Raw genomic sequence first — 22,676 nt, forward strand, 5'->3', positions numbered from 1 at the left:
GCAATGTTCCTAAGTTTCACTTATAGTTTTGAATGAATAAAAAGTTAATACTGTCAAATTAACCTTGAAATAATTTTAAAAACATAAAGAGATATCTGTACTAGTTGCTTCTACATAGTACATACATATTCTAATAGCCATAGAATTTAAATCTCAGGATCTTCGTTTAATCAACTATAAGATGGAACAGTTTCACAAATGGTCTAGCTTGACCGTTATAATGTTCTGTGAAATGTATTTGTTGTCCTTATGTATGATAGGATAATGCATGGGCATTTTCCTTCTTTTTTGGGAAGGACAGACCAGGATAAGGAGTGACAAAGCAAAAGCAGAAGGAGCCTACTCTAGACCTCCCTATACCTCTGGAGTTAGGCTGTAACAATCCACTGTCTAGACATACTTAGTCACCAACTTTGGGCAAACTAACTCCTCTGTTGTTTTCTCCAAAGAGGACAAGAGAGTGTCTGTCCTTATTCTTCCAGGATTTAAAATTATCTTGGCTGATAAGTACAGAAGCACTTTGAAAAATATTAAGTAGAATTCAAATTCAAGCTCTTCCTTTCATTATTGTGAAGCACCATCTCTTTAGTCTTCTTCCATCCATTTAGACATGTCATCTGCTTTTATTACTTCTGACTTTATTACCAGGCCTTTCTCTCATTTTGTTATGTGGTTTCTGAATGTTCTTGTGTTCTGAAGTTCATTGGCTAAGTGGGAAATGACTCTTATGGGTGATGAAATCTCTCCTGTTAACACCAGTGACTCAACTACCATGTGGTGCCAAGTATCCTAGTTATATAATAGGCTTGGTGTAATGCATGCTACCTTACATGGATGATTTTATATGGATGCTTTGTGACTTTCAGTCAGTACATCCTAAGTTAGGTTTGGTACCACCTGTGTATATGCCATGTGTTATAATATTAGTATACAATAGCTCCCAAGGTTTATGTGTTGAAGATTTGGTACTATTATTGAGAGACAACTGGATAATAAATGCACTAATTTCTTCAGTGAGTTAATCTATTAAGTTCCAAGTTGAATACACTATTATGAAGTACAACCTGGCTAGAGGAAATAGGGGACTGGGAATATGTCTTTTAAGGGTTTCTCTCATCCCTTCCCCCTTCTCAGCTTTGTCTGTTTCCTGGCTGCCATGAGGTGAGCAGCTTTGCTTTTGCTTACTTGTTCTGTACTGTGATTCGCCATGGCCCAGAAACAACGGACTCAAGTGAACGTGGACTAAAATACAAAAAACCAAAAATTTTTCCTCCCTGCATCAGTTACTTGTATTGTTGCTGTAACAAGGTACATGACAAAAGCAATTTAAGGAATGAAGGAATTATTTCGGCTCACAGGTTAAGGGTCAAGTCCTTCATGGCAGAAAGTCACAGCAGAAGAAATGAGGCAGCCAGCATCAGTCAGGAAACAGAGATAAATGATGATCAGCTCATTTTCTCCTAGGACCCCAGCCCCTGGAGTTGTATTGCCACATTTACGGTAGACTTTTACTTATTTAACCAAATTAAGATAATCCCTTCACAGTGATTCTAAATCTGACCAATTTAACAATCAAGTTTAAACATCATGGCATTACCCATTATCAATTTGACATCCAAACATAGCACTTTAAAAGCATAATCTTTACTTCTTGTCCCATTGGCTCATGGCTGTCTCATAATGTAAAGTGCGATCAGTCAAATCCTAAAGTCTCTGTAGTATTTGTCAGTCCCAACACTGTTTAAAAATTCTAAGTCCAAGTCTCATCTGAGATTCAAAGCAATTTCTTAACTACAAACTCCTATAAAATATAAAATAAGTTATATACTTTCAGCATACTTTATTGTGGCATGAAGTATTCATTCATGGTCACTTCATTCTGGCATTCTGGCAGTTTTCCTTAATCAATGACTCATGGTCTCACGTCCCCAATATCCTGGGTCTCCATTGCAACTGAGGCTTCATCTTCACACAACAGCAAAAAAAAATAGTATTCTATTACTGTCTCTTCAGACATGAGTGTGATGACATTTTTTAAAATGAAATTAGCCAACAAAGTAAATTCTTACCTGGTTCTGTAGGTGCTTGGTAGGAATAGGAGCTTTTGGGAGATTCTACTTCACAAATCATTAGCAGATAGACAATTTGAAATATTTCAAATGATTATAAACAGCTTTAATTAAGAACCTTTTTCTAAATTCTTTTGTTGTGGATCCAGTATTCCCTTTTTTATTCTTTTCTTTTTCTTTCTTTTTTTTTTTTCAAGACAGGGTTTTTCTCTTTGGCGCCTATCCTGGAACTAGCTCTGTAGACCAGGCTGTCCTCCAACTCACAGAGATTTGCCTGCCTCAGTCTCCTGAGTGCTGGGATTAAAGGCATGCGTCAGCACTGCCTGACTTCCCCTTTTATTCTATGGTAGCTGACAACAATATTATAAATTCCAGTGAAAATCTCCATGAACAAAATATTGTGAGATACATGGAAAATTTAGAATGCCTTTAACACAGAGTTGTCCTTGGTTATATGATTCTTTTAAGCTAATGGTATACCCTTCTTTTCTGTCCTTGTGTATAGGTGGTCATTATGAAATACTATATTTCTTAATATTGTTTCAAATAAATATATTTATTTGTTTCAGATATGTTTTTATGTTTCAAATAAATATATTTGCTTCTACATTGTTGTGTATATGAACTAGCAGAAGTGCACTCTGCCTCATGGGGAGAAAGGATCAGAAGTAGACGCACTGGCAGTCACTCTTATTTGTTTTATAGGGATGAACGAAATCAATCCATCATTGTAAGCGGAGAGTCGGGTGCAGGAAAGACTGTCTCAGCTAAGTATGCCATGCGATACTTTGCAACTGTAAGTGGTTCTGCCAGTGAGGCCAATGTTGAGGAAAAGGTCTTGGCCTCCAACCCCATCATGGAGGTAAGAGCAACATTCTCAACCTTTGTTCTATAGTCTCTGGTTAAGCAATGAGCTGAAAACTTGATTGTTATTGTCATGTCAGAAAGTCTAAGGTTTCCAGCCACTAAAGCTAAGGAAATTCTTTCCTGTATTTTAGTAAGAGATCTAGTAAAAGTGAAAATTTTGCAAGGTGGGTATTTCAAGTAAACCCTAGGTATAGAGGAATTCACATTACTCTATAATGCTTCCTTTGAACTTTCAGAAAGAATTCTGCCTATAATACTAGGCAGTACTTCTTCATACCTATTGTTCCTTGTACAGAGGGTAAGGTTACTCATTTTCTCCCAGTCCTGAGTACTTGTTTACACTCCTTCCAAATCAGGGTTTGCTCTCACTCAAACATGAGTGAGTTCTATTATCATTTTACCCACATTATATTTTTTATGCTTAGTTCAACCTCTTCAGCTACTAATTTTAATTGTTTCCGAAATCTAGATTATAGACATAAACCCTAATCACATGAGCACTTTTACTTTTTTTAAAAAAGGAAAGTGTTGCCAGGCAGTAGTGGTGCATGCTTTTAATCCCAGCACTCAGGAGGCAGAGGCAGGTGAGTCTCTGTGAGTTTGAGGCCAGCCTGGTCTACTCTCTGGATATGATGGCTCATGACTGTTATCCCAGCATTAGGAAAGCTTAAGGGAAGAAGATCACCATAAGCTGGAGGCCAGCCTGGGCAGCAGACTGAGACCCTCCTCAGAAAACCAAACCAAAGCAAAGTCAAGGACATATACAAAGTAGAAATGCCTGTGCCAAAGACAAGATAGCCAAATGTATGACAATTTTATCTTTAAAGATTTGTAGATGAAGAGAATTGCTTGTTAATAGAACTCCAGAAAGTTATGGCTCTGAAAATTGAAAAATAGATTTCATTAAGTAGAGAGAAATCAGGACAGGCAGAAACAAATCCTTCCTGTCAAAATCACATGGGTATGATTTTATCCCTGTCTTTTTCCTCTGTCAAGTTCTCGTTATCACCCAAAATACAGATGGAGCTAAAATTGACCTGATGCGCCTTGGTAGAAGTGGTTTTTGCAGTAATCTGACTAGAGGTAACTGTGCCTGGTTTGCAGTGCTGTGTGTAATGTCTGTAAAATGAATGCTGTGACCTCTGTCTATATGGCTGCCCATTAGAGCAGTGCACTCCCCTTCCTAGATGACCTAGACAAGATATTCTGAGGAAGCCGAGAGACCTCCAAAGCTAGGTGTGCTGCAGGAAGAAGGAGGAAGAGGTGTCTGTTGTAACATGGGCATGAAGAAGCAGGTGGCTGTGTGTTGTAATATGAGCGGCAGGGCTGCGTCCCCGGCATCCAGCCGCCCGCAAGGCTTAGCTTATGCCCCGAAATAATTACACGGAAACTGTATTCTTTTGAACACTGCCTGGCCCATTAGTTCTAGTCTCTTATTGGTTAGCTCTTACATATTGATCTAACCCATTTCTAATATTCTGTGTAGCCCCACGAGCTGGCTTACCAGGGAGGATCTTAACCTGCGTCTGTCTGGAGTGGGAGAATCATGGCGACTCTCTGACTCGGCTTCTTTCTCCCAGCATTCTGTCTGTTTACTCCACCCACCTAAGGGCTGGCCTATAAATGGGCTAAGGCAGTTTTCTTTATTAGTTAACCAATGAAAGCAACAGATAAAATACAAGAACCACCTCCATCATTTCCCCTTTTTCTGTTTAAACAAAAAAAGAAAGGCTTTCACTTTAACATAGTAAGATTACATATAGCAAAACAGTTATCAAGCAAGTATTACAGTTATAATATTTATATCTATTTTATCATAACTAAGGAAAACTATAACTATCTATCCATTCTTCAACTCCATCAAAGACTCCAGAAGGATATAATATTACCTAAGCAAACAAGAGATCCAAAACTCTAGAAATGACAGAGACATCTCACTGCCTGGACAGTCACCCAAAGTTCTTTTGTACTGTTGGGGCATCCATCTTCAACCTTCAGGCCCATAGTATCCAGCAGACATTTTCATCAAGCAGGAAATTCCAAAGACAGTTCAGTCACTTTTTGCTGTGTCCTGCAGAATGTCTCACAGACTCTTTCATGAGTCAGGAACCCCAAAAGACCATCTCACCTTTAGGCAAGTTCAGTAGTCCTCTCTCTGAGGGTTCTCTGTGTCCAGTTTATGCAACAGTCCAGGCAAGAGCAGTTTCTTGCCCAAATGGCTATCAAACTCCATAAGGAGCCTCTTCAATGCCCATCTTCCTCTTGAAGTAGATTGGTGCTGCCAGGAGCAGACGTATCTCATTATCATGAAAAGCCCTAAGTTATTAAAATATTAAATGCCATATTCTGCAGTCTTTGAAAGATATGAAGAATGCCTATCTAGCGTAAATATATCTATGGACATCTAGAAAATCTAATAACATGACTAAAAGCTTGACAATTATTGATGATTATCCATTAACAACCTATATACATTACATTTTTAAATGAACTATACAATCACAATACCTTAATCAAGATTAGAAATATGCATATACATATAACAAAATTGACCTTAAAATCCACACCAATGCAAATTATTCATATCTATATCATATCCCCCTTTAAATGTAAAAGAACATTTATAAACCATATTTGGGAACATGGGCGCAGTTTTTCTCTCCAAACTGCTTCCTGCTGAATGGGGGCGCTGTATTCAGATCTTTCATGGTGTAACCTGTGTGTCAGGGTCATCTCGGTTGGCAGTTGAGTGAAGTAATTTTCTGAAGGTGTTCACAGCAACCTTTCAGGAGGGCGTGGTCTATCATACCATATTGGGATAGAAGAAATCCACAGGGTTGCATCCTCTGTGAAAACAAAAGAAGACCCTCTCCAAAGCATCATATCCTTAGACCCATATTCTGAAATCATAATACCCTTGTATCCATTCTGGTTTAGCTTGGCAGCCCATATAATGAAATGTCTCTCTGCACTTAGCTCCTTTACAGTCAAAAATTTTAAAGAAAACACAATAATACAAAGAATCCAGACTCTCTGTGAATTTTCCATTTTTACGTGGCTTATTTTTCTTTATTTCTTTTAATCTATAACTATCTGTACTCTGTCTCTTTAAAGACTTTACCCTTTTTTTAAAACATTATTCTTTATATATATATTTTTCTCTCTCTCAAGCCTACGTACATTCATCCAACAGTGTCTGAATCAGTTCTATTGTGAATCTGTAATTTTTTTTTTCAGGAGCATTTCTTAAAATATTAAGCAGTTCTTAAAAACCTAAGTTGCAACATTTAGAGGTATTATGGTACTGCCTGTGTCCTGCCCAGTCTAAACCTTAACTGCGCTGTTATTATGGTAATTACGGTAGTTCCTGCCTGAGACCAGCAGAGTTCCACATGGCGGAGTTGAGCCGCTCCTGCCTCAGAGCCATTTGGTGCCCCTGAGCCACACACAGTTCCAGGCACACAGCAGTCCACATTGCCATCAAGCAAGCCATAGCACTTTACTCCAAATGATCCATTTAAAGACTCTGTCTCCTGCAGGAGCCAGACAGAGATCGTGATGGCGGCACAGCCCAGAAAGTCGGCATTTTAAAACAGCCAGTTTTTTCCTGTTGCTGAGTCAGGACAATTTCTTTGCCGCACACAACCCACAAACAGCAAAAAGCTGTCTTATATTCTCTCTCTTTCTCCTTTTTAAGCCCTCTCAGGTTTTACGTGGAGTTCATTAGCACGTTGGGTGCCACTCTGTTGTAATATGAGCGGCAGGGCTGCGTCCCCGGCATCCAGCCACCCGCAAGGCTTAGCTTATGCCCCGAAATAATTACACGGAAACTGTATTCTTTTGAACACTGCCTGGCCCATTAGTTCTAGTCTCTTATTGGTTAGCTCTTACATATTGATCTAACCCATTTCTAATATTCTGTGTAGCCCCACGAGCTGGCTTACCAGGGAGGATCTTAACCTGCGTCTGTCTGGAGTGGGAGAATCATGGCGACTCTCTGACTCGGCTTCTTTCTCCCAGCATTCTGTCTGTTTACTCCACCCACCTAAGGGCTGGCCTATAAATGGGCTAAGGCAGTTTTCTTTATTAGTTAACCAATGAAAGCAACAGATAAAATACAAGAACCACCTCCATCAGCTGTGCCAAAGGAAAGCAGTAAAATTTAAAATTAAGAGTTTGAAAGTATTTAGCTCTGTATATAGTAGTGGATGCTACTGGTGTTAATATTGAAGCCATATATTTTGTGGAGCCAGTTTTTAACTTGAGTTAAAAACAGCAGTGCTTAGCTTGGGCTTTTATTCATTTTCCCCAGTGCAACAGATTTCTAGTATTTGACAGAGTCCTAAGACATCCTAGTTCCTAATCTTAGAATATTAAAAAATCTTGATTGTCATAGCTTTAGGAAATCCCATGTCTACTAGGCTGGATCATCCAAAACTAGAATTTGAGTTTGTCTTGGGAATACATCCCTGAGGGAGTCTCCTGTGTGTTGCTTGTATTGGTTAATGAATAAAGAAACAGCCTTGGCCTGATAGGGCAGAACTTAGGTAGGTGGAGAGACAGAACTGAATTCTGGGAGGAAGAAAGCAAAGTCAGAGGGATTCCATGGATCGGTGGCCAGAGGTAGACGTGCTGAAACTTTTCTGGTAGGCCAAAACCTTGTGGTGATACATGGATTGATAGAAACGAGTTAAATAAAGATGTAGGAGTTAACTAATAAGAAGCTAGAGCTAATGGGCCAAGAGTGTTTTAATTAATAGAGTTTCTGTGTGGTTATTTCAGGGCTAAGCTAGCCTGGCAGCCAGGACAAACAAGCAGCTTCCTTGCAACACATCCCAGTGACCTTTTTAGAATATGCCAAGGGGGCTGGAGAGATGGCTCAGTGGTTAAGAGCACTGCCTGCTCTTCCAAAGGTCCTGAGTTCAATTCCCAGCAACCACGTGGTGGCTCACAACCATCTGTATGAGGTCTGGTGCCCTCTTCTGGCCTGCAGGCATACAAGCAGACAGAATACTGTATAAATAATAAATAAATAAATAAATAAATTTTTTTTTTTAAAAAAGAATATGCCAAGGGCTGTTTTCTACCTCTTTCAAAAAACAGCTGTATCTTTTGTTGTAGTGGTTTTCAGTACAAATTTGAGTTTTGTTAGTAAAAATGACATTAATTTGAAAATGGGCACAAGGCTGTTCAGCTCCGAAATAATCACACAGTGATGGAGGAAGGTCATTGGTTAATTAATAAAGAAACTGCTTGGCCTCATAGGTTAGAACATAGGTGGGTGGAGTAAACAGAACAGAATGCTGGGAGGAAGAGGAAGTGAGCTCAGATGCAGGGCAGCTCCTCTCAGAGGCAGACGTGATGAAGCAAGCCGCCAGGTCAGACATGCTGAATCTTTCCCAGTAAGACTGGTGCTACACAGTTTATTAGAGATGGGTTGATCGGGATATGAGAATTAGCCTAGAAGAGGCTAGATATAATGGGCTAGGCAGTGTTTAAAAGAATACAGTTTGTGTGTTGTTATTTCGGGGCATAAGCTAGCCAGGCGGCCGGGAGCTGGGTGGCAGGAACACAGCCCACAGCTCCTTCAACAACACAGAAACTATATTATTTAAAACACTGCTTGACCCATTAGCTCTAGCTTCTTATTGGCTAACAGTTATACCTTAATTTAACCTATTTCTAGTAATCTGTATATCGCCACGTGGTTGTGGCTAACCTGGCAAAGTTCCCAGTGTCTGTCTTCAGTGGGGCTACATGGCTTCTCCTAAAGTCTACCTTCTTCCTTCCAGCATTCAGTTTAGTCCCCACCCCCCCAAGTTCTGCCTTAGTATAAGTCAAAAGCAGGTTTTTTTTTTAAATTAACCAATGATATTCACAGCATACAGAGGGGAATCCACATCAGATACTCTTTTTAGTAAAATGCAATTATGAGAAATTTACCTTGTTTGCTGAGATGAGCAAAAAAAAAAGGTTCTTTTTCTGCTTCCTCCTATCTTCCTGTTCCTGCCACTTATACTATCCATCCCCAATGTTCCTCTTCTTACTTTCATAAGCTCATCTATCTCTCTGGGTGTGGTAGTGCTTCTCAGAGAGATTATACTCTGCCACCCAAGCCTTCAAATTGACTTTATTTGCTGTATCTTTTATTTATTGTTCTATGTTTAAATGTTTTACTGACAGTCAAAAAGTTCTGCTTTAGCCCTAACCTACCCTTTTCTCACAGTATGTGACATTGTTTTATTAAGTTGTCAGCCTGGTATGAGAAATGGCCAGTAGATGCAGGTTGTGTAATAGAAACTGTAGACCACATTCCTCCAACTGCCTTAGATACAGATATGAAATTACATAAGGCAGGGCTTGGTAAGCACTCATTGATATCATTGATAGTGCTACTTTTGCTATAGGTGTCTACTTTTTGACAGTCTATATCCTTTCAACTGAAAATTCTGTCTTTATTATTAATCTCCTTTTCTAAATAAAACATCAGGAAGATGTATGGAATAGTAAGTTTTTTTTTATGATGTCAAGAAAGGTGAACTAAGTCACAGTTGATCAGAGTGCAGAAAATAAATGACTGCAGTACTGAGCCCTAAATGGGACATCTGTGTTTACTTTCTTCCCCCACATATTCAGGAACATCACAAAAGAGGGGGCAGAAAGATTGCAAGAGCCAAAGAATAGGGAGAGCTGCCATAAAGCGGTGTGTTCTGGACACAGCAGGGGCCTTGAGCTTTCAGCAGCTGTGGCTGCCTGCAGAAGGCTGGTACAAGGTGGAGCAAGTCAAAATCCCAGCAAGGACGATGGGGAATTTCATGAAGCCCCACCCTGACTGAAGTGCTTGCTCTTTGTAGTTGATGGCTGCCAAGAGATGGAGACTCAGTTTCCTTCATGGGCATGTCTCCTGGTAGAGTGTCCATGCTTTAGTGGGTGATGTCACATCCATGAACATATGGGCAGCACTGATCAGATTCATGCTGTTTGGAAAAAGAACATTTTAGTTTTTTTTTTCTTTTCAGTGTGTCTTTGTTTTTTTAGTATAGCACCATACCCAATAATTAATCACTAAACAGTTCATAAAATTATCTCCTGTGGAACACTTTAGAAAGTTACTCTAAAACACCCTGGGAAAACCAATCTACATTGATACTTTGTAGCTCTCCAACTAGTATCCATGATAGTTCATTTCATAAAGCTATAATTTAAAAAGGAGATAAATCTGAAGCCATATAAAAGAATTTAAAAATTTTAAAGATCTTGTTGCAATCTTTCTGGTGTTCTATGTGGTCAGTAGTTGATTATCTTTTTTTTTTTTTTTTTTTTTTTTTTTTTTGGTTTTTCGAGACAGGGTTTCTCTGTGGTTTTGGAGCCTGTCCTGGAACTAGCTCTTGTAGACCAGGCTGGTCTCGAACTCACAGAGATCCGCCTGCCTCTGCCTCCCGAGTGCTGGGATTAAAGGCGTGCGCCACCACCGCCCGGCCTAGTTGATTATCTTTTGAGGACACTGCAGCACTTCCATTTGTCTGGGATGTCAAACGGCTCAAAAATGTGAGAAAATAGAGTGTCATATCCACATACTCTGGATATGAGAGCTTTAAAAAGCATTCTTCCTGGACTGTGGAGTTAATCTTGAATGTGAAGCACCTATCAAAAGAGTCTTATGGTTGATAGAGCAGGCATCCTGGTTTGTTCTTCAAACATTTTAAGATTTACTTATTTTTATTTTACATGCATGGATATTTACCATAAATGTATATATTTGTACCAAGTATATGCATTTTCCTTGGAGGCCAGAAGACAAGATCTGATCCCCTGGAACTGGAGTTTTCAATGTGGGTGCTAGAAGTTGAATCCAGGTCCTCTGCAAAAGCAGCTAGTTCTCTTAACCTCCAGCCCCCTCTCCAGCCCCAGGTGCCCCATTTCAGTCACAAACTTACAAAGTGTGTCTATATTCTGAGGCACTTAGTTCACAAATCAATGACTTCACAAGATATGCCAAGTTTTTCTCATGCCATGGATGCCACCTCTCAGATCTCATGAGCCTGCATGCCGTAGACAACTAGAGTCACATCACTGCCCTTCCTGGATGACTTCAGCCTGCGGCAGATGGACATAGTATCTATAGTACTATGAACACCTGCTTCACTACTGCCCTATAAAATACTACTTAGGTTAAAAAATGTACATGGATTTTTTTTTTTTTTTGATCCTCTATCACAACAGAATTGCCTCATATTGGATGAGGATTCTGGGTATGACCACCTTCATTCCCTCGGCAGTGGGCAAAACAGACTTTAGGACTCTGAGAATAACAGAACTGGCTTTGTGGGAGCTTAGCCTGTTTTGATGCTCACCTTCCTGGGCCTGGATGGAAGTGGGAGGACCTTGGTCTTCCTGTAGGGCAGGGAATTTGGACTGCTCTTCAGTATCGAGAGGGAGGGGGAATGGACTGGGGGGAGGAGAAGAGGAGTGGGGATGGGGGAGGGGAGTGGGAGGAGGGGGCAATGTGTGGGAGGATGGGAGGGAAATGGGAAACGGGGAGCAGTTGGAAATTTTAATTAAAAAAGAATAAAAAAAAAAAAGAAAAAAAAAAAAAAAAAGAAAGCCCTGAGGCTGATGCAGTCCTGTGGCCCCATGGTGAGGCTCCCACAGTGGAAAAGATCCCCAGAGCTATAGGTACCTTTGGCTGCTTCATTCACAGTCTGATCAAAGGCAGGGAAATATAATTTGTAAACTGAATTTCAGCAATGCAGGGTCTTCAGTGAGCAGTTCCTTTTCCAAACCCTTGTCCTCACAATGTGCTGTTAAAAGCAGTTTCCACATTAGACTCAAAGGACAGTACCTTAAAGAACTCCATTAAAAAGAGCATCTTCACCAACGACTATTGCAGTAGGGTCTTTGACCAATGATTTATCCAAGACTCTTGTCACTGAATGAGAGGTTTATTTTCTGAGGTTTTTTTTTATATATACAACTTTGGGTATTAAATACAACCCCCCCACACACACAGACACACACCTCACAGTTTGTAATTTCTGAGTAAATGTCTGTTTAGTTAAATTGTTTTAAGCTATATTAATCCCTCTGTAATTTACTAGGAAGAGAGTTTCCAATCATTCTTATTCTTTTTATAAAATGCATTAAAAATGTTAATTCAAATTCTAATAGTATCCTCATTGCTGATACAAATTATACTATCTTTCATCTGTTTGAGACAGTGATGATACATTTTCTTTGATTGGTCAAAGGATCAAATATACTGACTCTTGTGGCTAGGGTCTTATTATTTTTATCCCTGATATTTGTTCTGTCTCTTAACATTCTTTACTATTCTCACATCTATCTCTTCATTGTGGGTTTGATACATTAGTCCTAACAAACTTTGTACAAGGGAAAATATTAATCTTACATGAAATAAAGTTATTAAGTGTTATATATATATATATAATAATTTAACTAAACAGACATTTACTTAGAAATTACAAACTGTGAGGTGTGTGTCTGTGTGTGTGGGGGGGTTGTATTTAATACCCAAAGTTGTATTAAAAAAAAAAAAACCTCAGAAAATAAACCTCTCATTCAATGACAAGAATCTTGGATAAATCATTGGTCAAAGACCCTACTGCAATAGTCGTTGGTGAAGATGCTCTTTTTAATGGAGTTCTTTAAGGTACTGTCCTTTGAGTCTAATGTGGAAACTGCTTTTAACAGCACATTGTGAGGACAAGGGTTTGGAAAAGGAACTGCTCACTGAAGACCCTGCATTGCTGAAATTCAGTTTATATATTATATATTATATATATATATATATATTATAATATATATTATGTGAATGCTTGTTTCTATTTTGCCTTAAAAGAGAAATTTACAGAAGCATATCACTTTCTATTAACTTACAAAGCAGACATATGTCATTAAGAATTTACGGTTATGTATAACATTTAGTAGAACGTTACATTTTCAGTATTTGGTTGAAGATATTTTACAAGTTAGATAAAGCCATCAAAACCAATGCTGGGGTGAGATGGCACTCAGTTGGAAGAATGACTGCCTAACATGAACCAAGCTATGTGCACATGCCTGTAGTCCTAGTACTCTACAGGTAGTGGCAGAAGGATCAAGAGTTCAAGGTCATCCTCAGCTACACAGCAACTTCCGGATAAACCTGGACTGCATGAGATGTCTTTAAAACAAGCAAACAAAAAAGCCGGGCATTGGTGGCACACGCCTTTAATCCCAGCACTTGGGAGGCAGAGGCAAGTGGATCTCTGTGAGTTCGAGGCCAGCCTGGTCTACAAGTGCTAGTTCCAGGACAGCTATGACTGTTCACAGAGAAACTCTGTCTCAAAAACAAAACAAAACAAAACAAAACAACACCCCCCTCAAACAGTAGCAACAAACATTTGGGATCTGGAGATGTGGTGCATGGATGCCCTGCAAGCATGCAAATCAGACGTTAGGTCCTAAGTACCTGCATTAAAAAGCTGGGTTTGGTGACCTGTCTGTAATCTTAGTGCTTAGGAGGTAGAGACAGGGTCCCTAGGGCAAGCTGGGTAGCTTTGGGTTCTGTGAGAAACCCTACTTTGGTAAATAAAGTGGACAGTGGTCAAGGAAAACACCTGATGTTGACCTCTGGGCTTTATTCCCACATGTACAGTACAACTGCACACGTGTACTTGTACACATACACATATTCACATTATATATCGGAAAGCTTAGTTTTTTACTTTTGGTTTCTGAAAATGTCATTCAAATTGAGTGAGGAAAGCCAGCTGCATTTACACATGCCTATCATCCACACACACACACTTGGAAGTAGAAGCAGGAGAGTAAGAAGTTTAAAGCATCCTGAGCTTCATAAGGAGCTCATGGCCAGTCTGGGATATATGAGATGCTGCCACAAAATGTTATCAATCAGTAGAATGGGTAATACTAATCCCTGCTAATAAGCAGTCTCATTTGACCTCTGTTGCTATAGGATGAGATGATAAAACTGTCTAGTTCCAAAGATATCTTTTATACCAGCATTTACAGGGAAATTTTCCTTTGTCTTAATGATTTCATTTACATAAGACAGTCTTCTGACTTTTTTTTTTTTTTTGGATTTTTTCGAGACAGGGTTTCTCCATAGTTTTTGGTTCCTGTCCTGGAACTAGCTCTTGTAGACCAGGCTGGCCTTGAACTCACAGAGATCCGCCTGCCTCTGCCTCCCGAGTGCTGGGATTAAAGGCGTGCGCCACCACTGCCCGGCTAGTCTTCTGACTTTTTGATGGCTAATGATGAGATGCTGCATGAAAATCTCACCTCTGTTGCATCAGTCCTGCTACTTCTGAAATTCATTTCTGTGAAATGACAGGAAAAACTATTGGCATCTGCCTGTGTAGTTGGAAAGCAAAGCAGACCCTTATGCTGTTTACAAGGGCAGAATTGTTTCTCTTATTAAAAGACTCAGTTAGAACTAAGGATTATATTCTATTCCTTCTCTCTATGAATAAGATTTGTAAATGATATACATTCCCCTCCTAAAATCTTGTTTTCTCTCTTGCTTCTTAGTCAATTGGAAATGCTAAAACAACCAGGAATGATAATAGCAGCAGGTTTGGGAAATATATTGAAATTGGTTTTGACAAGAGATATCGAATCATCGGTGCCAATATGAGAACTTACCTTTTAGAGAAATCCAGAGTGGTATTCCAGGTAAGGTGTATGTGCACACACATTCAAATACTTGTGTTGATTTTTGGATTATTATATAATTGCTATGTTAAGTTTTCTTGGGGAGAGGGAAACAAGCAACCCAGAGAGAACACCAAAGACAGAATAAAATAACTATTTTATGGAAGTTTAATTTGATGAATCAGTTAATTTATTAGGCTTATTTATATACATGATTGACCCCAAAGTAGCTGTATCACTATGAAGTCCCATCCCATTATGGATGACAACCTCATGGAAACTGCATCATAGAGCCTCCCTTTCAGTTAACCTTTCATTTTTTACATATCCTAACATCTCGCAAGATCATTTGCGCTGGGGGAGAACAGAGCAGAAAGTAATTGCTTCAATCCTAGCTGAAGCTCCTGTGACTTCACCTTGCCTTTTCTACTAGGCTATATTACAGCTTCCTCACTATTACTTAAGACCTAGGTATGTCTTTGGGGTTCTGTTGAATTCATTTCCATGGCTATGAGAGCTAACATAATTTCCTTTCCAAGATAATGGTCATTTTACACCCAAGGAAAAAGCCGTACTATACCAATTATAGAGCCCTTGTTTGCTAGTATGATATACCTCATTTCTCTGTACTCTTGAGCTTAGTCTCACAGTATTACTATAAAAGGCACTTGGATAGAAACATATAAAATGATTCTTGCCAGAGGTAGAGGACTACTTCTTTAAACTAATTGTTCTTGAGAATGGGCACTGATTTAGGTTTATTGTTTCATATTTTATTAACTTTTTAAGTTACTGTACAAAATAATGGATTCCATTATTGTAGTGAGGGCTGTGGGCCGCTTCCCACCACTCAGCTCCCGGCCACCGGCTAGCTTTACCCGAAATAATTACACGGAAACTGTATTCTTTTAAACACTGCCTGGCCCATTAGCTCTAGCCTCTTACTGGCTAATTTTCACATCTTGCTTAAGCCATTTCTAATAATCTGTGTAGCACCACGAAGTGGTAGCTTACCAGGGAAGATCTTAACCTGCGTCTGTGTCAGGTGGGAGAATCATGGCAACTGCCTGACTTGGCTTTCTTTCTCCCAGAATTCTGTTCAGTCTACTCCACCTACCTAATTTTCTGTCCTATTAAAGGGCCAAGGCAGTCTCTTTATTTAACCAATGAAATTAACACAAAACAGAAGACTCTCCCCCATCACATTATGACATCTGTGTATATACATATAATTGCTCCGTACCACTCTTGTACCCTCCTTTTTTTCTTGCTGATCTGCTTTCTCTCTCACATAGTGTCTTCCTGATTTCGTTCATAGACATATATGTATACATATCTATCTGAATATATCTTAAAGCTAGATTCTGCATGTGAAAGAAAGCATGTTTTGTCTTTCTCCACTCCACGACCTTTTGTTTACTTTCACCCCCTGCTTTAGATATTATTCCTCATCATAGTCTCTATTGTACGTTCATGTTGTGTGCTCATGTTGTCTCATGTGTGCGTTATGCATTTATGTTTAAATTATATTCTACTTGTAAAAGAAAATGTGTGTTGTTTGTCTTTCTGAGTCTTGTGAGTGGTTTTGACTTTCTTACAGATATTATTGAAAAGCTCAGTTGAGACAAGGCATTATTTAGTCTTGTCTCTTATATTTCCCAATTGACAAAGAAAGCATTGATCTATGTCTTCAAAGAATTTCAACTCAGCTCAAGAAAAACACAATATCCCTGTTCTCTTTACTCTTTTTTTTATTCTTAGGATATAACATTGAGGAGAAGAGTGATGTTACAGGGAAATTGAGAGGGGGGTTTCTTTGAGTTCTTAGTCTTAATAAAATAATTAAAAAATCCATTCAGATGCTTGAGGATAATTTTACTAAAGTTTGAAAGTAAAACAACAATAGAGGAAGGCTCAAAATCCCAGCAGCCACCAAAAAGAGGGAAGACAGAAAAGTCAGGCCTTTTAAGCTAGGCATGGAGGGCAGACAAGGCCTAGAATATCAGGAAAAACTACTTAGGAGGGCTGAGTCTCATCTGAGTTCAGAGGTACCCATTTCCTGGCTCTTATACCCTAGAGCAAAGGATTGCAGGGGGACACATGGTTAGAAATAGAAATGGCTCATTAAGAAAGGAAAAGTATCCAAGGAATGGAAGTGGGCTAATGAGCTGAAGAAAGAACCCAACAAATACTGGGCCATGTGGCCTGGATCCATTATAGATGATTTACATAATACCAGTTCCAAGTTCAAATAGGCAGAGCTTCTTGTGAACATGCTCTTTAGAAGAAGCCAGTAAAAAAGGGCTTCCAGCTCTCTTTTGCAGACTGGCATTCCTCCTGTTAACCCTAATGTTTCAGCCCAGTCCCTGTTCTGCCAGTCAGAGCTAAAAGAAAACTGCCATAGCCAAGCTGTAAACTGCCATCAAATCACAGCTGAATATTCGTACAGAATTTTTGTTGACACTTGTATTGTTGTTCCTTTCTGATGGAAAGACATGTGTTACACCCTTGCAGCACTAGCAGGTGTACACTCTCACATTGTAGGCACGTGAGGATGTAGATTATCATCAGAAAATGTCAGTATGTGGCTCCTGCTGACCCACTGCACACATCATACCGAGATCCAGAGTTTCAGTGACCCGTGTGCTGGATGCCACATCAGTAAAGTTGAAATAGTCCGCACAGCAGGATCTAGTCTTCTGTTGCCAAAGTCTGTTTTGGCTTTGAAATTGTCTTGTATATGCCGAGGCATGATTTGGGGAAGCCAGGAACCCTGACTTTGCCTGATTAAATACTTAATCTTAAATTATAATACTTGATATGCATAAACTTATAAATAAATACTTGATATGTATAGTAAGGCAGTAACCACCCTCCTTTAAAGTTACAAACAACAGTGTTATTCCACACATTAAAAAAATAATCTATAGTGAGAAGAAAGAATGAGTGAAACGTAGATGGGTTAAGTCCTTGTAGAAATATGTAGGAATATGGGACTGGAAAGATGGCTTAGAGGTTAAGAGAGGACCTGAATTCAAATCCCATTACCTATATCGGTGTCTAACAACTGTCTGTAACTCCAGTCCCAGGAGATTCAGCACTCTTCTCTAGCTTTTACATACACTGCACACATGTGGTGCACAAACAGACATGTAGGCAAAACACCTATATACATAAACTAAATTTTTTTTTTTAAAAAAGAAATATATAGGGACTGTGAGCAAGCGTAAGAGAGATGGAAATTGACCTTGGTCAGTAAGTTGACCAGTGGTAAGACTACCTAATGAAGAATTTGACACAGGCGGATATCTGTGAGTTCGAGACCAGCCTGGTCTACAAGAGCTAGTACCAGGACAGCCTCCAAAACCACAGAGAAACCCTGTCTCGAAAAACCAAAAAAAAAAAGAATTTGACAAAGCTCAATCTTTATCTATAGGTGTGGTAGTAAGTCTAGCAGTTCCCCAGTCTTCAGGAGTATAGAATATTGAGAATGTTTGTTTTATCAAATGAATCACAGTCAAAATAAGCTATCCTGTACAAAGATGACCACAGCGTTTCTGCAGGCCCACCTGATTTTCTAGTTTCTGTGTGCTGAATCATCTGATCTCTTGCCTAGTCATGCTTGTGGTCATTGGTATGTTTGTTCAGTGTCCTGTGTTCCTTCAGTAGTCATAACCCCTTTAGGCTTCAGAACTCCCCTTAACTTTATTTATTTTTTTTTATGGTTTATTTAACTTTTATTTTATGTGCATTGATGTGAAGGTTTCAGATCCCTTGCAACTGGATCTTCAGACAGTTGTGAGCTGCCATGTGGGTGCTGGGAATTGAACCCGGGTCCTCTGGAAGAGCAGTCAGTGCTCCTAACCACTGAGCCATCTCTCCAGCCCCTCCCCTTAACTTTATTAACATTAATCTTTATTCAGATGGATGTACTCCAAAATTTAAGAATATGTTGATTGGATTTTAGTATTCAGCTTCATATGTGCAGTAACTTCTGCAACTATTCTCTAGATGTGTATGTAGAAAAAAAAACTAAAGAAATACTAAATATTGACCTTACATTATAATTTTTTTATTTTATCAAATTATTGTTGATAAGAAAATATGCTATATATGTTCCATAATTCAAAGTATATAGTATATAAACACATATAGAGAATACAGTACATTTATGGACTTACTGCAGTCATAAGAGATTAGTATCTCTAAAGTATGGCAAAGATGAGATTATTCCCTTTTAGTCAAAGTGTTAGGAATACCACAAATCTAGAAGTTATTAGTAGAAAATAATGGTGAGCTTTGCAAAAAAATAACATTTTAGCTTCCCCCCAATCACCAGTGTTTAATGATAATGTGGCCATCTATCAAGAAATTCCCTAATTCAGAAAACATTACCAAGTGAGACACAGTGGTGCAGGCCTCTTGAGAGACTGAATCAGAAGACTCACAAGTTCAAGACCTTGTCTGATCTACAGAGCCAGACAGGGCATTTAGTGAGACTATCTCAAAATAAAAAGTTAAAATGGACTTGAAATACGGTGCGGTGGTAGGGAACACTTGCCTAGCATGTTTTGAAGCCTTGAGTTTAAGAACACCAAAAACCCTTAAAAAAAAAAAAAAGTCCTGCTGCCTGGTATTTTATACTGAATATGACTAACATTTTTATTCTTACTTATTTTTATTTTTCAAGAGATAAAGCCTCACTGTTTGCCCTGCCTGGTTTCAGTTTTTATGCCATGCTCCTCCTTTGTAGATGTAGCATAAATTATAAGGGTTAATTATTTAAATCAGTATTAGAAAATGTGGTGAATTGCTGAGATGGTTAAATATTAAAATTATGTGTTATGGTAGGTTTTCCTGGTTTTTATATTAAGATGTCACAATTGAAAGCTCTTCTTATTTCAAAGGCAGAAGAGGAGAGAAACTACCATATCTTCTATCAGCTCTGTGCGTCAGCGAAGTTACCTGAGTTTAAAATGCTGCGATTAGGTACGGATGTGAAACTAGATGGGCATGCTTTTCTGTGAAATTTTGAGTTCTCAAGCTTGTCAAAAAATCTTCTTACTAAAATATTTATGAATGAAAAGATTCTTGAAGGTCTACAGATGGCTTTAGAGTGGGTGGGTTGAGTGGCCACATCAGGGACAGGATTGCCTGTAGCAGTGGGTTAGGGTAGGTGAGGAGTAGATGGGGTTCAGCGTTCTAACCTCCCTTCTTTTATTCATGCTTGAAAACTGCTTTCATGAAAGAGTTTGAGGAAACATATTCTAGCATTTTGTTTGGAATTAAATCCAAAGAAAAATATAATTTATTTCACCCATTAACATAAAATCTGTGAGCATTTTAGTTTTGGATCTTATATTAGTATGTGAGTTTAGACTGGGCAGACTCCAAATCCTATATATATCAGTGCTGTCACTACCTCTAATTCAGCATATGTGTAAGGGTGGAAGTCCAAGCCTCTCTTCATAAAAGAAAAACCTTTACCTTCCTTCACTGCAGGAAATGCAGATAGTTTTCATTACACGAAGCAAGGAGGCAGCCCTATGATTGAAGGAGTGGATGATGCGAAGGAGATGGCGCACACCAGGCAGGCCTGCACTCTGCTGGGTAATGGCATTTCATTCTTTAACTTACAAGTGCTGGTTGTTTTGAATCAAGTAACTTTTGTTTGGAATATTGGTTTGGCTTTATGTTAACTGATAAACAGTGCTGGGAGATGTCACATATATGGAACTTGTTCAGACAAATGGGCCTGAGGTTTCTTAGAACAGCTTTAGGATTAGATAGTGGTAACGGTTGCTCAACCTTGTTAATTTAATGAAGATTATTTTGAATTGCACTTTAAGAGCATATTTCAGTATTAGGAGAGGTAAGATTAACTTTTAGCTTAAATTTTTACAAAAATCTAGGGTTTGAAACTAAATGAAGTGGGTTTTTTTTTTTTAACAGACTTAATTCACTTTTATTTTCCTTGTATAAAAACCCTTATGTGGTGGCCACAGCTGGAGCCTGGGTCCTCTGAACAGAGACTCTGGTGTGGTTTTCACAAGATGGTCAGTGAATTCCTGATAAGGAGACTTGGTGAACACAGTCTCTTTCCAGAGGTCGGGGGTCAGGTAGCTGTAGGTCTTAGAGATGGCATCAAAGGTGGCCTTGGCAAAGTTGCCCAGGGTGGCAGTGCAGCCCCTGGCTGATGTGCAGCAGTCATCAATGCCAGCCATCAGCAGCAGCTTCTTGGGCACAGGAGCAGAGACTATGCCAGTGCCTCTGGGAGCAGGGATGAGACGCACCAGCACAGAACCACAGCGGCCTGTCACTTTGCAAGGAACAGTGTGGGGCTTGCCACCAATCTTGTTCCCCCAGTAGCCAATGACGCTGTGCAGCGGGAGGTGGGGGGGGGGGCAGGATTAGGAGGCCATGGCGGTTTCTGTGGAGGATTCAGCAGTCGTAGAGGTCTGAGGGGCCTTGGCCTAGGTTAAGGCCGCAGAAGTAAAGCTGAAGACAAGGAGTGGATTCCCGTCACCAAGCTGGGCCGCCTGGATAAGGACATGAAAATCAAGTCCCTAGAGGAGATCTACCTGTTCTCCCTGCCCATTAAGGAATCTGAGATTATTGACTTTTTCCTGGGAGCTTCCCTAAAGGATGAGGTTCTGAAGATCATGCTCGTGCAGAAGCAGACTAGGGCAGGCCAGCGGACCAGGTTCAAGGCTTTCTTCGCTATTGGGAACTACAGTGGTCACGTAGGTCTCGGTGTCAAGTGCTCCAAGGAGGTAGCCACTGCCATCCGAGGGGCCATCATCTTGGCCAAGCTTTCCATTGTCCCTGTGCGGAGAGGGTTTTATATATATATATATATAAACTCACATTTTGTAGGTTTTGTTCGTTGGTTGTTTGGGGGCTTGCTTATTTTTGTTCTTTTGTTTTTGTTTGTTGATAATTTTTGGAGATAGATTTTCACCATGTAGCTCAGCCTGGTCTATGATTTTTGGTCCTCTTGCCTTGGCCTCTTGAGTACTGGGATGGAGGGCATGTGTCACAATGCCCAGTGCAGAGTTTTGCTTTTGTTATTTCTCTTGTTATTTTCAGGGCATGGTGACAGAACACATGTATTTTAGTGTTTTCCTTTTGTTGTTGCTTTTTGATAAAAGAGTTTTTAAGTCTCGATTGTTTGAGAATTTCATACATGCACATAGTGTTGTTATTCTAGTGTTTTTGAAACAGATGCCATTGTTCTCTCTGTGATTTGAAAGTGTTAAGTCCACATATGAATCAATTCATACTATGAACTATACAACTTTTAAAGGTGTCCTTTTCCCCCATATTTTTATAAAACCTCAGAATAGAAGTAACTCAATTATTGTACTTGGTATTTAGAGACATACCATCAAGCAAGGGAGCTTAGGTCTTGAACCACTGTGGGACTTGCTAAAAATGAAGACTCTCATACCACTTCACAAAGCTGTGGGTTCAGAATGTGCATTTTAGCAAGGCCTGCCAGTGCTCCACAAACACATTATGAGAACACTGCTCTCCTTAAGAATTTTAAAAGACCAATTCAATGCTGGGTGTGGTAGCGCATGCCCTTTATTCCAGCACACAAGAGGCAGAGAGGCTAAAGAATCTCTGTGTTCACAGCCACCTGGTCTACAGGGTGAGTTTCAGGATAGCTAGGGCTACAAAGAGAAATCCTGTCTCAGAAAAGCCTAAAAAGGAAGGAAGGGAGGGGGGGAGGGAGGGGAGGGAGGAGGAAGGGAGGGAGGAAGGGGGGGAGGGAGGGAAGGAGGAAGGAAGGAAGGAAGGAAGGAAGGAAGGAAGGAAGGAAGGAAGGAAGGAAGGAAGGAAGGACGAACAGGAAGAAAAGAAGGAAGATAGGAAATAGCAAAGCATTCATCATAATGTTAATCTCAGTCTCCTTATGGAAAAAATGTTTTGAAAATAATTTTACTACTTTTACTTATATAATTATGTTTAATATTCTAGAACTTCTTATCTTCACTGAAAAAATGAAACCAGATCTGGTAAAAGCCAGAAAGTATCCAGCTTTCTAATCTCATCATATCA

General features: G+C 39.5%; 1 protein-coding gene across 3 annotated transcripts in view; it reads left to right on the forward strand.

Moving 5' to 3' along the window:
- Window positions 1–22,676, forward strand: part of Myo5a (myosin VA) — a 160,547-nt gene that overhangs the window by 55,471 nt on the left and 82,400 nt on the right. For all 3 annotated transcript variants that reach the window (XM_057768937.1, XM_057768935.1, XM_057768936.1), the window contains exons 5-8: window positions 2,775–2,931; window positions 14,490–14,633; window positions 19,520–19,601; window positions 20,115–20,222. In XM_057768937.1, coding sequence (XP_057624920.1) covers window positions 2,775–2,931; window positions 14,490–14,633; window positions 19,520–19,601; window positions 20,115–20,222 — 491 coding nt within the window. The remainder of the gene's footprint in view (window positions 1–2,774; window positions 2,932–14,489; window positions 14,634–19,519; window positions 19,602–20,114; window positions 20,223–22,676) is intronic.

The sequence above is a fragment of the Chionomys nivalis genome, chromosome 4, assembly GCF_950005125.1.
Source record: "Chionomys nivalis chromosome 4, mChiNiv1.1, whole genome shotgun sequence".
NCBI classification, from domain to species: Eukaryota; Metazoa; Chordata; class Mammalia; order Rodentia; family Cricetidae; genus Chionomys; species Chionomys nivalis.